Consider the following 14,662-nt stretch of genomic DNA (forward strand, 5'->3'; position numbering starts at 1 on the left):
ATCATGGATATTTACGAAAAATGGTTTAAAATTTACTATAAAGGGCAATAACTCCTAAAGGGGTCAACTGACCATTTTGGTCATGTTGCTTATTTGTAAATCTTACTTTGCTGCACATCATTGCTGTTTACAGTTTATCTCCATCTATAATAATATTCAAGATAATAAACAAAAACAGTTAAATTTCCTTAAAATTACCAATTAAGGGGCAGCAACCCAACAATAGGTTGTCTGATTCATCTGAAAATTTCAGGGCAGACAGATATGACCTGATAAACAATTTTACCCCTTGTCAGATTTGCTCTAAATGCTTTGGTTTTTGAGTTATAAGCCAAAAACTGCATTTTACCCCTATGTTCTATTTTTAGCCATGGCGGCCATCTTGGTTGGTTGGCCGGGTCCAAAAACACAAACTTTAAACTAGATACATCAATGATGAGTGTGGCCAAGTTTGGTTCAATTTGGCCCAGTAGTTTTAGAGGAGAAGATTTTTGTAAAAGTTAACGACGACGGACGACGACAGACGACGGACGACGGACGACGACAGACGACGGACGACGACAGACGACGGACGACGGACGACGGACCAGGTGAGCTAAAAAGTGTTATGTCCGACATATAAAGAAAGCCATTGCTGCAACCTGCGGCAATCTTTTAAGTTCGCAATAAGACTAAAAAGTTGTTCAACAGTGTTCGCAGCTAGCAGTTTCCTTAGGACAAAGACATGTATTATTCTACCGTAAGATCGCCGCAAACTTTTAGTTTTCTATTATTTGAAGTAACTTTGTTAACACACTTACAAAAAGCAGTCCGAAAATTTGCTGGAATTTTGACGCAAACTTTAAAGCATGCTCCCTGACGTCCTGTTTCTTTCATTTTGTAAAAGAAAGGAAGTTTTATTTGCTTTTTGTACACAGTAAATTAATGTTATATATGATAGATGTATGAGTTATACATGATTCAATGTGTTTCACGAACAGGCTATGCATCATTGATCATCTTTTTTGTCGGCTAATTTAGAAATTTTTTGCACGTTAATTTGTTATGATTGGTACAAAAATTATGTCAAAGAACCCGAAGTTTGAAATATCAATTGTGTTACACCCTTAATGCCCATATAGAAATATCATAACAATTGTAATCTTAAACAGTGTGGATGATAATTTTTTGCAGGAAAGGTCTACAAAATAGTTTGTAAATCCTTATTGTTTAATCTCATTTTTCAGATTGGTATCTGATATATGATTTCATGCCTAATACAGTACAATTGTTGTAATGTCTTAATCATATTTATCCAAGATTCTTATTTATTGGCCTTATAATTACGGATTAGTTCTTAAGTTTTCCATTTATATGAATCTGTTTCGAAATTAATCAAACCATTCCGAATTTTGCATTGAGTAAATTGATATTATAATCCGGGTACCTTTGAGAACTCTTTGAGAGATATACACGTACCATTATTGCTGTATTGTGGCCACAACTTGTATATCTCCCTTTGATATTTCTTTAGATATGAAATTTGACCAGAGGGTGAGCAGGTTAATATCAGTTATTTGTAATTTATGCATTTTTAATTTTGATCTACATAAGCATCATTTTAAATAAGACGTACAATTTAAAAAAAAAATAACCATGTAGGGCATCTTTATCTCTTCATTTGCCAGAAGTTCACTGTTGGACGGCAAACGATTCAATGGCTTCTAAGGTCAAGAACATTGGTCACGTAATGAAAGGTCAGAGTTTACGATATTGTGGAAAACATGCATGCCTTGTTGTTTTTGAACTCGTATCGTCTTATTTGTACTCGTACATTTATAAAAATCAAAGTATCAATTCTAGAGTAAACAAGCTTACTTATTTTATATAGTTATCTTTAAAAACTATAATACCATTACATATAAATATGTTTAACATTTTGATGATTTGAATCATTTCTACAAATTTTATATATTTTTTTTATTTTTTCTGAGTAGAGAAATATGTTTGAACATGTTTTTTTAGATAAAAAAAAAAAAATCTGAAAAAATTAAAACTTTTAAAACATTTTGTATCCACGGTAACACAACAAAACGAAACATAATTCCCCAGTACGTTTTTTCGAATCATTGATAAGTATTGACTATGATATCTATGAATTCATGGTTGACTTTAACTAGTAATTGTCACAAATAATTGTTTAACTAATAGTAGTAATAGCTCCAAGACGTCTAGATGCATATTTGCACCACTGGTTCGATGCCACTACTTTTGGACGTTTTGTCCCCGAGGATATCACCAGACCAATAGTCAGCACTTCGGTGTTAACATGAATATCAATTATGTGGTTATATTAATTTTCTGTTTACAAAACTTTGAAATTTAAAAAAAGGATTTTTCTTATCCCAGGAATGGCTAACTCTAGCCGTATTTGGCACAACTTTTTTGAATTTTTTATCCTCAATGCTCTTCAACTTTGTACTTGTTTGGCTTTTTACATATTTTAATATTAGCGTCAGTGATGAGTCTTATATAGACGAAATGCGCGTCAGGCGTACTTAATTATAATCCTGTTACCTTTTTTCGAAATGTGTCATTATGTTCAATAGATATTAAGAAATGTATTCGAAACATCATTATCTCTTTCCCCATTCAAATGCATATAATTTTTCAAAGGGTCTTGCACGTTCATATTCCTGAACTTTAGATTCAATGAATTTCAGTTGTTAACCAAACCAAACGCAATCGATCCTAAATTAGACGTCATTTAATTCGAAACAAAATAAAATTAAGTAATGTTCCCCCCTATTTTTCAGAAAGACCCAGCTATAGTGAGTATTTGATTAGTTATTGCAAATCTATTTAGTCTATTTCGTTTGAACATATTTTGTATATTCGACACACAAGGTCGGATGGTGACATATGACAGTTCAGCAGAGACAAACAATTTTTATACATTTTTCTTATCTGAAAAGTATACATTTGTTGGAAGACTTAGTTGAGTTTTAATAAAATAATTAATAGCATTGAGTCAGATATTACACTTTAACCCTGGAATTAATATTATATATGTAGTTTGTCTACGTTGTTAAAATATTCGAGCTACAAATGTATTCATACTCATTACATTTGCAGGCAGATGTATATTTGATTAAATCTCTTGACGTCAATCGACTGTTTTTATTTTTAGCCATGGCGTTGTCAGTTTGTTTTAGATTGACGAGTTTGACTGTCCCTTTGGTATCTTTCGTCCCTCTTTTTGTATAGCTGAGATAAAATAATAAAACAATCATCACATCAATGTTGATATATGCCTGCCTTTATAACACGAATATTCGAAACTCTATAAATCTTGCCATGTGATTCATATTGTTTTTTTTGTTATATTTTATAAATCAAATGACGCTTCGTTTTAAAACAATCAGAAGCTACACATACGATTTAAAGTAAAAATAAAGTAAAGCCATTATTCCCCACAAAAAATCATCAAGCCATCCTTCCATGTCTCCGCCTCAAAATTTGATACGTTGAATTGATTTTCTCATATCAAATTAATTGTAATCTACGTGAAAAAGATAACAATAAACGTGATCGTAATTGATAACAACTTTTGATATCATGGGGTGCATATCGATCAACCTGACGATCATAACCAGCATTGTTTGAATGAGATGTTGATGTAATCAATGTAGAGAGTATATTGTATGTGTACTAATGACACTTCCGTTCAAACCTTTTATTCTATTTAGTAGATTTGTTTCATATTCAACCTTTTTATTATGATTTATAAAACAAATTGTGCTTTATAACTTTCCTTGCAATGTATTGCAGAAGGTAAGTTCAAATGTCTTTAAAGCAGAATATGTAGGTTGAATATGACAAAAATAACTGAGAAGAAATATTATAGTAAGATCAAATTGTAATATGATCTAACTAACCTGAAAAAATCAAGCTGCATGATTAATACCAAAACAAAAACCCACTCACATTGAGACATTTATTTAAAATTATACTCATTTATATTCCAGCACAATTGTTCCACCAAACGTTTAAGGAACGCTATCCTGGTAAGTTTAATTTTTTTGATGAAATCTATAGTATTTACTAGTATTTTGTTTACAACTGTTTATAATGCGAATTATTCGCTTTGATATGTAGTAATAGATAAGGAATCTACAATTGATACAGCTGTGAAAAACATAATTGGTATTCTAAGACTATATATTTTTTATTGATGAAAAAACTCCAGCCATTTGTCTAATCATCCTGTATGTAACCATCTTTGTTTGACACATTCAGACATTCAGGCAAATTATTATTTGTATGGAGAGTTTACGAGATCGTGAATGATAACAACTTTTGACGATCATAACCAGCATTGTTCGAAGGAGGTGTTGATGTAATCAATGTAGAGAGTATATTTCATGACACTTCAAAACTTTAAATACAGCAGTTTACGTTTGCGTTAATAGATAATGCATATTTTAAGGTTTTACTCGTCGAAGAACACACCGAAGGGTGTCATGGTTGATCAAATGGAAGACCGACCGTAGGGAAGTTTTTCTTTGAGCAATCCTGACAACTCGAGGTGTGTTCTACGAAAAAAAACTTAAAATATGCATTATCTGACTTAAAATGTTATTTTCGTGGGGTTTTGTCCTATGCTTGGTCCGTTTCTGTGTGTGTTACAATGTAGTGTTGTGTCGCTGTTTTCCTCTTATATTTTATGCGTTTCCCTCAGTTTCAGTTTGTAACCCCGATTTCGTTTTGTTGTCCATGGATTTATGAGTTTTGAATAGCGGTATACTACTGTTGCCGTTATTTATATACCATAAAAAAATTGTATCCTATGTTACCGACAACACTACAGTTGGAAATCGAGAACAAGTGTTTTTTTAACAATTTGAATTGAATCGAATGAAAAATACAGAAAAATTGTCTTTTGAATAGCAATAGCAATACATTTTATTAACAGATAATCAGGATAAAATTGTTGCAGAAAGCTCGACATTGTGAATATAAAAAAGCTTTTGATTTTAGAAGGTGGTATACCTAGATGCTTCATACTTTATATATAAATGCCTCATGTTACAAAGTGTCCGTCAGTCACATGTCCAATGTCCATGACCTCATTTTCATGGTTCAGTGACCACTTGAAAAAAAATTCAGATCTTTTGTAATGTTAAATTCTCTCTTATTATAAGTAATATGATAACTATATTTTTATTTGCTTACCTTGCAAGGTCCTCATGCCTGTCAGACAGTTTTCACTTGACCTCGACCACATGTCATAAATCAGTGAACAAGGTTAAGTTTTGGTGGTCAATTCCATATCCTGGATACTATAAGCAATAGATCTAGTATATTCGGTGTATGGAAGGTCTCTAAGGTGTACATGTCCAATTGTCAGGTGTCATCTGACTTTGCCCTCATTTTCATGGTTCAGTGTTTATTTCAGTCTTTTTTTCCTGTAAAGAAATGTATACATGGTTCGGCGCTGGTCAAAGTGAACTGCTGTCAAGAAGTCACATACATAGATGTTTATTACTTTGCTTGTTATTTTCAGTATGCATCATGATTATTCTTAAGCAATTATTTTGTATCAATGGTTGATTGGAAAAGTTAGCGTAAATGTCTCTATCTGCTTGTCTGTAACGAAGGAAGCGGACATTTTAAATGGCTGAATGTATTAACATATAATTTCTACCATAATAAGCATAAAGTCACATGTTGCACCTAAACATCTTCTTTTTATCAGATGTTATTACATTCCGAGGCGGAACAGAAGTCAGAAAACGCCCGGTGTTTATGTTTGACGCCTGAAGCTATCTATGACGTCACCTAGTGTAGGGACCAAAGAAGATAGTATCTTTTCGCAGAATGTTCTTTTATGAAGATATTACACTGAAATAATGATTGAACTTAATTATTAACTTGTTTTGTATTAAAAAAGAGACAACTGTGTTGTATTTCAAGCTTTAAGGACGTCCATCGGTAGTTTTACTGTCGCAAATACCCGTTTACCTGGCTCCGCATCGCAAGGTAAACTAAATTTGCGACAGTAATCTACCGATGGACGTCCTTAAAGCTTGAAATACAATACAGTTAACTCTTTAATACCATAATTATTCCTTACATTGAGACAGTTATCTAAAATTATATTTATTCATATTTCAGAGTTCGATAAGATGGCTAGAAAACGCAATCGTGGTAAGTTTTTTTTAAAAATTAAATATATAATATTATAGGTTTTATTGCATGAATATTGGGAAATTTTGTCCCAAGAAGAATCTAATAATGCACGAGCTTGCGAGTGCAATATATGTTCTACGAGGGACAATAGTCCCCAATAGTTATGCAATAACCCCTTTATTGTATAGCAAGACAATTTTTTAAGGTAAAAATTGGTTTAAACTGAGATTTTGTCGTTGATGACTTCATGAATTTTGATGATTTATTGCACGCTAACGTTTGATTACTTTCTATGAGAAATATATTACTATGTAATAATAACTAGTCTTTTGTTTACAATTGTAAAATCGTATCCTTGTGCTCTAAAACTAATAAAGCCAAAATTTGATTCGCAAAGATTCGACTTTGGATGTTAACCTGTAGACAGCTGTTGTTTTCAAAAGTTGGAACACACTGTATAAATATATACATTAAGTTATGAGATATCCGATATATTTCAACTATCCTTGACCTCGTTTTTATGATTCAGAGACTGATTAAATTATGTGTAGTATTTGGTCATACGAGTTTTACTTTTGTTGTGACAAAACATATTATCAAAATCAGTATCCTTTCAAGTACAACAAATCCTCCAGAAAGGGATTATTAGAGTTGGATCTCATTACATCTTTACGGTATATTGGTTAGTGTTTATTTTTCTGTTTGGTCTAGTTCTAACAAACATATGCACATTAGGTTTAGTTTATTTGTGAAGGATGCTTAATTAACACATATGTTTAGCAGATATCATTTGACCGGAAAATAATTTTTAGATCACCTGGCCCAATAGTTCAAATGAGCTTTTTACTACTCGTCCGTCGTCCATCGTCTGTCGTCCATAGTCTATCATCCATCGTTCATCGTCCGTCGTTCATTGACAAAATGTGTCCAATGATCCCGCCTGCTAACCAACATGGTCACCCTGGCTAAACATAGAAAATGGGGGAAATGCAGGTTTATGCTTATATCTCTAAAACTAGCATTAATAGCAAATCGGACATCTGGTAAAAATGTTCATAAGGTTAAGATCTATCAGTCAATCCGTTGTTGGGTTGCTGAGTAGGTTGTAGTTTTTGGTTATCATCTTGAATATTATTATAGATAGTGCAAAAGAGTTCAGTAATGTATTATCTACAAATAAGTCAAAATTTGTCAATTGATTCCCAATGAGTAACAGCTTTTTTTTATATAATTTCAAATACCTTTCTTAAAATATCTGTAATCTTTTACAAACATCTTCTCTAAGGAAACTATCGATACCAATTTTACCAAACTTAGCCATAATGAGCATTAGGGTATATAGTTTTGAAATAATGTCCGACAAACCCGCTGGTCAACCAACATTCCAGAAAGGGCTAAAAATAGAACATAGGGGTAAAATGCAGTTTCTGGTCTTCTATCTCTGAAATTAAAGCATTTAGAGAAATTCTGACAGGTATACAAAAATTCATGAGGTTACAGGTTACAGTTTGACTGTTTTTCTTCCGTATCTTTCGCCCCTCTTATAAGATTTATCTACCCTGAAATTGTCAGACAAAAAACGTCTTCGAACTTAATCTAACTGCAAAAATCAAACAAATGGATAACAACTGTTATATAATAATAAATATATATTTTATTATAGTGTCACATATTGATTGACAATATTTACAAATCACAGTATACAATGAAACAATCAATACCCAGTCATAAATTTGACTTATGAGACACTTATATCCGAATTGGTTCAGCTAGGCATTTTCTTATGCAGAAAATGGTGGATTGGACCTGGTTTTCATGATGGTTAGCCAAACCTCTCACTTGTATGATAGACGCAGAAAATTGGTCAAAGTAACGGAAAAAAAATTCCGAACCTTTTCACTAATTCATATCCGCGATCTCTTATATATGGAGAAAGAATAATAAACTAACAATTTTCAGAATTTTATTGTGAGCCCGTGCATGTATAGCGAAACATGTCACCATCCTTATTTTTTTTTAGGTAAATTGCTTCAAAGTTGACCGAAATGCATAGCATTTGGCAGAAAAATGATGACATAACTTAATATAGAGTAACGGGTTTTTATTTCCGATGTCTGGTTTCGTAAATTTCATCTTAATTCTAACTAATTTAGTTGTATTTCCAATTAACAGGGTGGAGTTTGAGATTCAGCTTTCAAAATTTCATTGGGTGAACAGTGATTCTCAAGTACAATTTGAATTGATTGATTTGAGGTTGCAAAATCCTGGTGGCAAATATTTCAGGCATCTTCAGGACCATACAATACATTTTAAAATTGTAGTGTCTAAAAAGACACATTTCAAGATCTAATGCAGCCATCAAAAAAGGTTACAAAAAACATCCCATCAGTTGTAAAAGTTGAAAGATGAAATAATACATGTTTTTAAATTAAATGTAGTATATTCTCTGTATGATGTAAACGATTGGGTAGACAACTCGTTGTTGGACTGCTTCCCCAGAATTGATACTTGTAAGAAAAGTTTTTGCAGCTTTTGGTTATCTTAAATAGTATTGTAAGTAGAGACAAAATGTAAAATTGCGATAATGTTAAACACAGACAGATCTACAAATAAGTCAACACACTAAAATTGTTGGAAACACATCAGCTATAACAGGAAAACCACGTAAACAGAGACTCTGAAGTGCAACAAAAAATCAAACGAATATGCATATGCAACATACAAAAAATGAACTTTTAAATAACAACTGCCATAGTCTTGACTTAGTACAGGACAGTTTAAGAAAATATTGTGGCTTAAACTTGGTTTCATAGCTAGCATAACATCTCATTCGATTTACAGTCACATAATATGTGATTATTTTGACAACGATGTGCTTAAACGGCCGTGTGTAACTTAAGTTACCCACAGCCCAAGATGGCGGACTCTAAACTCATTGAGATGATAGTTGATACGAAATCTACTTTTTGCAACGTTTTTCATGATCTATGTAAATATTGATAGGATTTTTTAATAAATAAATCACTTACCACCACTACTAATTTGTTAATTTTGACTTCAATTTAGCGCAAGGCCAACTTTTAAGAAATGCATAAGATGTCCGTAACTTATAAGTCAAAAATAACCAGACTGTCCGTAACTTTATTTTCGGATGTGGGTAATTTTTTTTTTTTTTTAATTGTAAGATTAACAATTTCAACACTTAAAGGACAATAAACACTATCAAACCCCTTAGTTATTACATAGATTTATACAATAACGATATGCTTCAAACTAAACAAGAGAAAAAAAGCAAAACAGAGTGTCACGGAATATCCGTCAATTTTTTAAAAATTATTCCCGGGATAAAACGGGATCTGACGGTACGGCGAAATTTATCTAACATTCTTCTAGCTTTATAGATTGTTTATCGATGAGTCCTTGGCCTGTGTAGCCTTGGAAAAAAAATGATATTCTTTCTTTTAAAAAACTTCTGAATTGTTAGCCAAAAAAGTATTGTCTCTTCACTATATCTAGTGTGATGTGTTGTTGATTGTGAGAAAAAAATGCCAATATCTAATATCAAACCCCTTAGTTATTACATACATTTATACAATAACGATATGCTTCAAACTAAACAAGAGAAAAAAAGCAAAACAGAGTGTCACGGAATATCCGTCAATTTTTTAAAAATTATTCCCGGGATAAAACGGGATCTGACGGTACGGCGAAATTTATCTAACATTCTTCTAGCTTTATAGATTGTTTATCGATGAGTCCTTGGCCTGTGTAGCCTTGGAAAAAAAATGATAGTCTTTCTTTTAAAAAACTTCTGAATTGTTAGCCAAAAAAGTATTGTCTCTTCACTATATCTAGTGTGATGTGTTGTTGATTGTGAGAAAAAAATGCCAATATCTAGGAGTAGACGGAAGGAAGAACAGGTGTCAGTTTATTATTAAAATAGCAATAAAGGTAGATTTAAAATCTTCTAAAAGTTTCATTGATTTCAGGCATTCAATAAGATCGGGTATCAAATCATACATATCTTCTTTAGAGGTTTGGACTGATTCATCTATGTATTTCTGCTAAGGATTGACCTCCGAACTTGTTCTCCTAAGGTGATTTTCATATGTTCACTATTAATGTAATCAACTACAGTTGGAAATGGTGAACTTTATAACCTGCATGTCATGATTTATCATCTAAAACTTAAGCAGATAACAATCTATAAAGCAAGTAGAATGCAATTTACATTAATTTTGCCGTACAATTTTCAACATAAGAAAATGCCTGTACCAAGTCAGGAAAATGGTAGTTGTTGTCCATTCGGTTGAGTTGTGGATTTTTCCATTTGATAAGGGATTTGCCTTTTTGAATTTTCTTCAGAGCTCAGTATTTTTGTAATTTTACTTCTTTTTGCCTGTACCAATGCAGGAATATGACCGTTATTGTTCATACGTTTGGTGTGTTAAATTGAGCTTATGGCTTTGCCATTCCATAAAGGACTTCCTGTTTGAATATTCCTAGGAGTTCGGTATTTTTGTTATTTATTATTTCTTTTTCTAAACAATAACATCAACGAATAAAGATTCTTTGAAAGTTACTGACATCATGCTAAAGTTACGGACATCCCTATTTGTATAAGGAAAAAAGTTATTGACAAGTTGTTTTGAAGTTACGGACATCATAAGTGTTTTGGCAAATCGTGCTGTACTCGTTAATTTTGTAGTATCAAACCACGTTTCACATTGCAGAGTTTTCCTATTTCCTAAAAGATTTATGTAACTTTTTAATTACGAAACATTTCTATTGCATTCATGGTATTGTAATTATATAGGAGCAAACTTCCTAACCGAAGCCAGGCGTCTCCATCTTGGGCCGTGGGTAACTTAAGTTACTCACGGCCGTTTAAGCACAGTCAAAACAAACAGGAATCTGTGATCAAAACAATTAGGAATCTGATGTACAGTTGTTGTCGTTTGTTTATTTCATTTATACGTGTTTCTCGTTTCTCGATTTTTATAAAGATTTGATTGTTGGTTTTCCCGTTTGAATGGTTTTACACTAGTTATTTTGGGGCCCTTTATAGCTTGTTGTTCGGTATGAGCCAAGGCTCCGTGTTGAAGGCCGTACATTGACCTATAATATATTACTTTTATATATTGTTATTTGGATGGAGAGTTTACTCATTGGCACCCACATCTTCCTATATCTTTAGACATACTCTTTTGATGAAACTGGATGTGACTAGTCATCTTCACAATATCACTATGACTAAAGACTCATTTAGAGGATTAAGCTTATGGACTGCATGTCGGAACGTTAAAAACAATTACAAATATACTGTGTTCCGAGGAAGATTCAAAACGAAACATCTCTAATCTAATGACATAATCAAAAGTTCAAACACATCAAGAATAGGTAACAATTATTATATCATTGACTTGATACCTTTGATATTTTTATATCTGGAAAAATCTGGAAAAATTAAAAGCTCTAACTATAGTTGTTCACAATCCAAAGTAGAGTGTAAGTAAGGTAAACAATACTAAAGCAATTAGTTTTATTAAATGTGTATAAGCGTATAATTTGATGTTTTTATTATTATTTGTTGCAGAGGCAATTTGGCAAAGTTTTTGTAAGTATGATTTGCTTCATCAATATATATGCTTTCCTTCCATGTTCAATTCATTCTCTTTTTTATTTTACCTTAGGCACATTATATTTTTACAGAAAATGTATATTTAAAGCCATATGTCGTATAATAGAAATGACCACAGCCATCATACACGTACCGCATTTACAGTTATTCCGTATTTAACAGGCTAAAAAATCAGCAGAGATACTTTAGTTATTTTCTGTTCCCCTAAAGCTAGGGTACAGTTGGTGCAGACGAAGCATTACATGTAAATCATCGGAAAAGCTAACGTGGCGTTAACTAGCGTGCATTTTATGGAAACGACTCGGTAACTCATTAGACAAACAAAGTAAGAAGCGCCTATCCTCGCGTTTACCTCTGGGTGTCGGTGAAAATGGATACAGGCGTATTCTTTCGCGGTAACTTAAAATTAGACGTGATTTCTATCAAGTAAACGCACATTTACTGTGTTAAGTAAACGCGAATTCACACAGACTGTCATCGTATCCCGGATACATTAACATTGTATATGTATAGCACTCACACAACATCCTCATTTATCTATGATAAACAAAATCAAAATGACCAACGGTCTATTTTCAATTGACAATTGACGATATAACACCTCTTCAATTACTTGGAAATAAAAAATAGAATATAAGTATACTGTTATATTTATACTGGAACTGCAATACCTATAAGACTTTTAGTTTTATTCGTGAGAGGATATAAAGTTTAAGAAAATATAGAAAATCAGCAATTAAAATTACATGAACAGATTTTTTTTAATATCAGTTAAAATTTTGAATTCTAAAATGTTTTTGAAATGTCACAAATTGAAAACAAATATACATGTACGCAAAACATTTAGATCACACTCATTTTAACAAAATAGCAAAAGCAATGTACGAATACACACGAAGTTTATATCATAATTTACTCGATTAGTGAACGTGAAAAGTAAAGTCCAATCATTCCCGAACGCACGTGAACATACACCTTTGAAAACTGTAGTAAACCTCCGTATACCTTCAAAATTATGTAAAAAAAACCTTGAGAAATCAGAAATAAACTCTCGCTTATTACTAACTAAGCGGACGCGGAGTAATGGGTTTTCTCGGATAAACATAAGAAATTTCTAGTTTGACCGCGTTCACGAAATTTTTGTAAACTATTTGCTAGTAAACGCGAACATAGAAGTTGACTAACGACATATGTGCACGCGTCGTTAACGTGCGTTTACTTTATGGAATGCTTGGTCTACACCCAACTGCTAGGCAGCATAGTCAAAATGAAAATGATAAAATAAACAATTATGAGTCAAGTCTTTCTTTATAAACAACTAGTAACATGACATAACGCATTAATGGTTTGACGCAGGAAATATAAGAATGTTTATCATTTCCTGTAAACAGGCTGTTGATTAAATTCAATGTAAAATCACATTATTTAAATTCATCTGATCGTGATCCCTGGAGAATTATAAAGGGAAATATGTCAAAAGACAAGAACTTGACAAAGGAGCAGACAACAGCTGATAAGTCTTCAACGCAATGAGAAAATCCCACACTCGAAGGTGGTCATCAGCTGGGTCATTATTTCTGTGACCGTGACTTATAATTTGTCGGGTAGAAGTTAAACATTGTAATTTGTTTATAGTACTACACCAAGGACTAGACAAAATACCTATGCCATCAATATTGTCATTGCAACAATCAGGTATGGTTGTTTTCTTATTTAAAAGTGTATTCTTTGTAGACGATGTAGTGTGCTATGTATAGAGTCATTAATTAAATGATATATTTTCTCTATATTCCGGACTTATATTAATACAATAGAATGGTTAGACTCATTAAAATGTTTATGGAGACTTATATTTTTATAACAATCATTAACATTCGTCCGGTGGTCATTAATACCAAAATTCAATCTTTGTCGAGTTTCCGCGACATATGTCAATTCACAAGGAGCACTTCCAATTCCGAATACAACATTGGAAGCTGTACAATTAAAGTCATAATGACTGTGTGTATGGTAACTTTTGGCTTATTTTAAAAGTGGTTATCAGATATTGGTATAACACAGGTTTTACAATATTGTATTACATTCCGAATAAGAGCAATATAATTGTAAGCTATAAAAAACTAAAGTATCTGAACGGTGAACAATACAACGGCCAATATAAACAAAACTGTCAGACTGTCTATAGTGCTAAGCGGAATCAGACGACTGTTCATGTGTCGTTTTCATTGGCATAAATTCTTTGAAATGAGCATTTGGGACACCTACTTCAATCTGTGTTGCTGTCTTTTTTATACTGGGCGTATCACATTCACTTAAATGTTATTTGATCCACCTAATGGAAGTTCCACTGTAAACGTTGTTATTAATAAACAATGGCGTACTACACCAGAATATATATATATACTGAAGGAACTTCTATTTAATGACAAGTAAGACAAATATGAAGCAGACGTCATATACAAGCCATCATTGGCATCCCCCTTCCACCCAAAAAATAAATCCACGCAGTCATCGCATGTTCCGTCAATAAAAACTTGATACGTTGTATTGGTTTATTTTAATTTATCGTAATTTTAGGCTGACAATATTTAGATTACATTTCACTCGACTCGTACATGTCTGCATTACCTTATTGTAACCACTAATTTTTTTAAATGTTAGGAGTAAGTGTTTTAGAACGCATGGTGCATACTTTCCTAAGGTGTCATGTTCTCACATAAAATTAAAGAAATAAAAACCATTCCAAACATTATATAAGCTTACTACAATAAAATCAAGTGCAGAATATCAAGATACGATGATTTTAAGTGTGAACCGCACCAAAAGTAATCGACGCTAAATAAGACGTCA

The 14,662-nt window shown here is 32.4% G+C and overlaps 1 protein-coding gene across 1 annotated transcript in view; it reads left to right on the forward strand.

Moving 5' to 3' along the window:
* The first annotated feature begins 6,167 nt into the window (after positions 1–6,167).
* Positions 6,168–14,662, forward strand: part of LOC139483212 (uncharacterized) — a 38,935-nt gene continuing 30,440 nt past the window's right edge. Inside the window, exon 1 of the mRNA XM_071267244.1 lies at positions 6,168–6,189. Coding sequence (XP_071123345.1) covers positions 6,168–6,189 — 22 coding nt within the window. The remainder of the gene's footprint in view (positions 6,190–14,662) is intronic.

This window comes from Mytilus edulis, chromosome 7 (genome assembly GCF_963676685.1).
Source record: "Mytilus edulis chromosome 7, xbMytEdul2.2, whole genome shotgun sequence".
Classification (NCBI taxonomy): domain Eukaryota; kingdom Metazoa; phylum Mollusca; class Bivalvia; order Mytilida; family Mytilidae; genus Mytilus; species Mytilus edulis.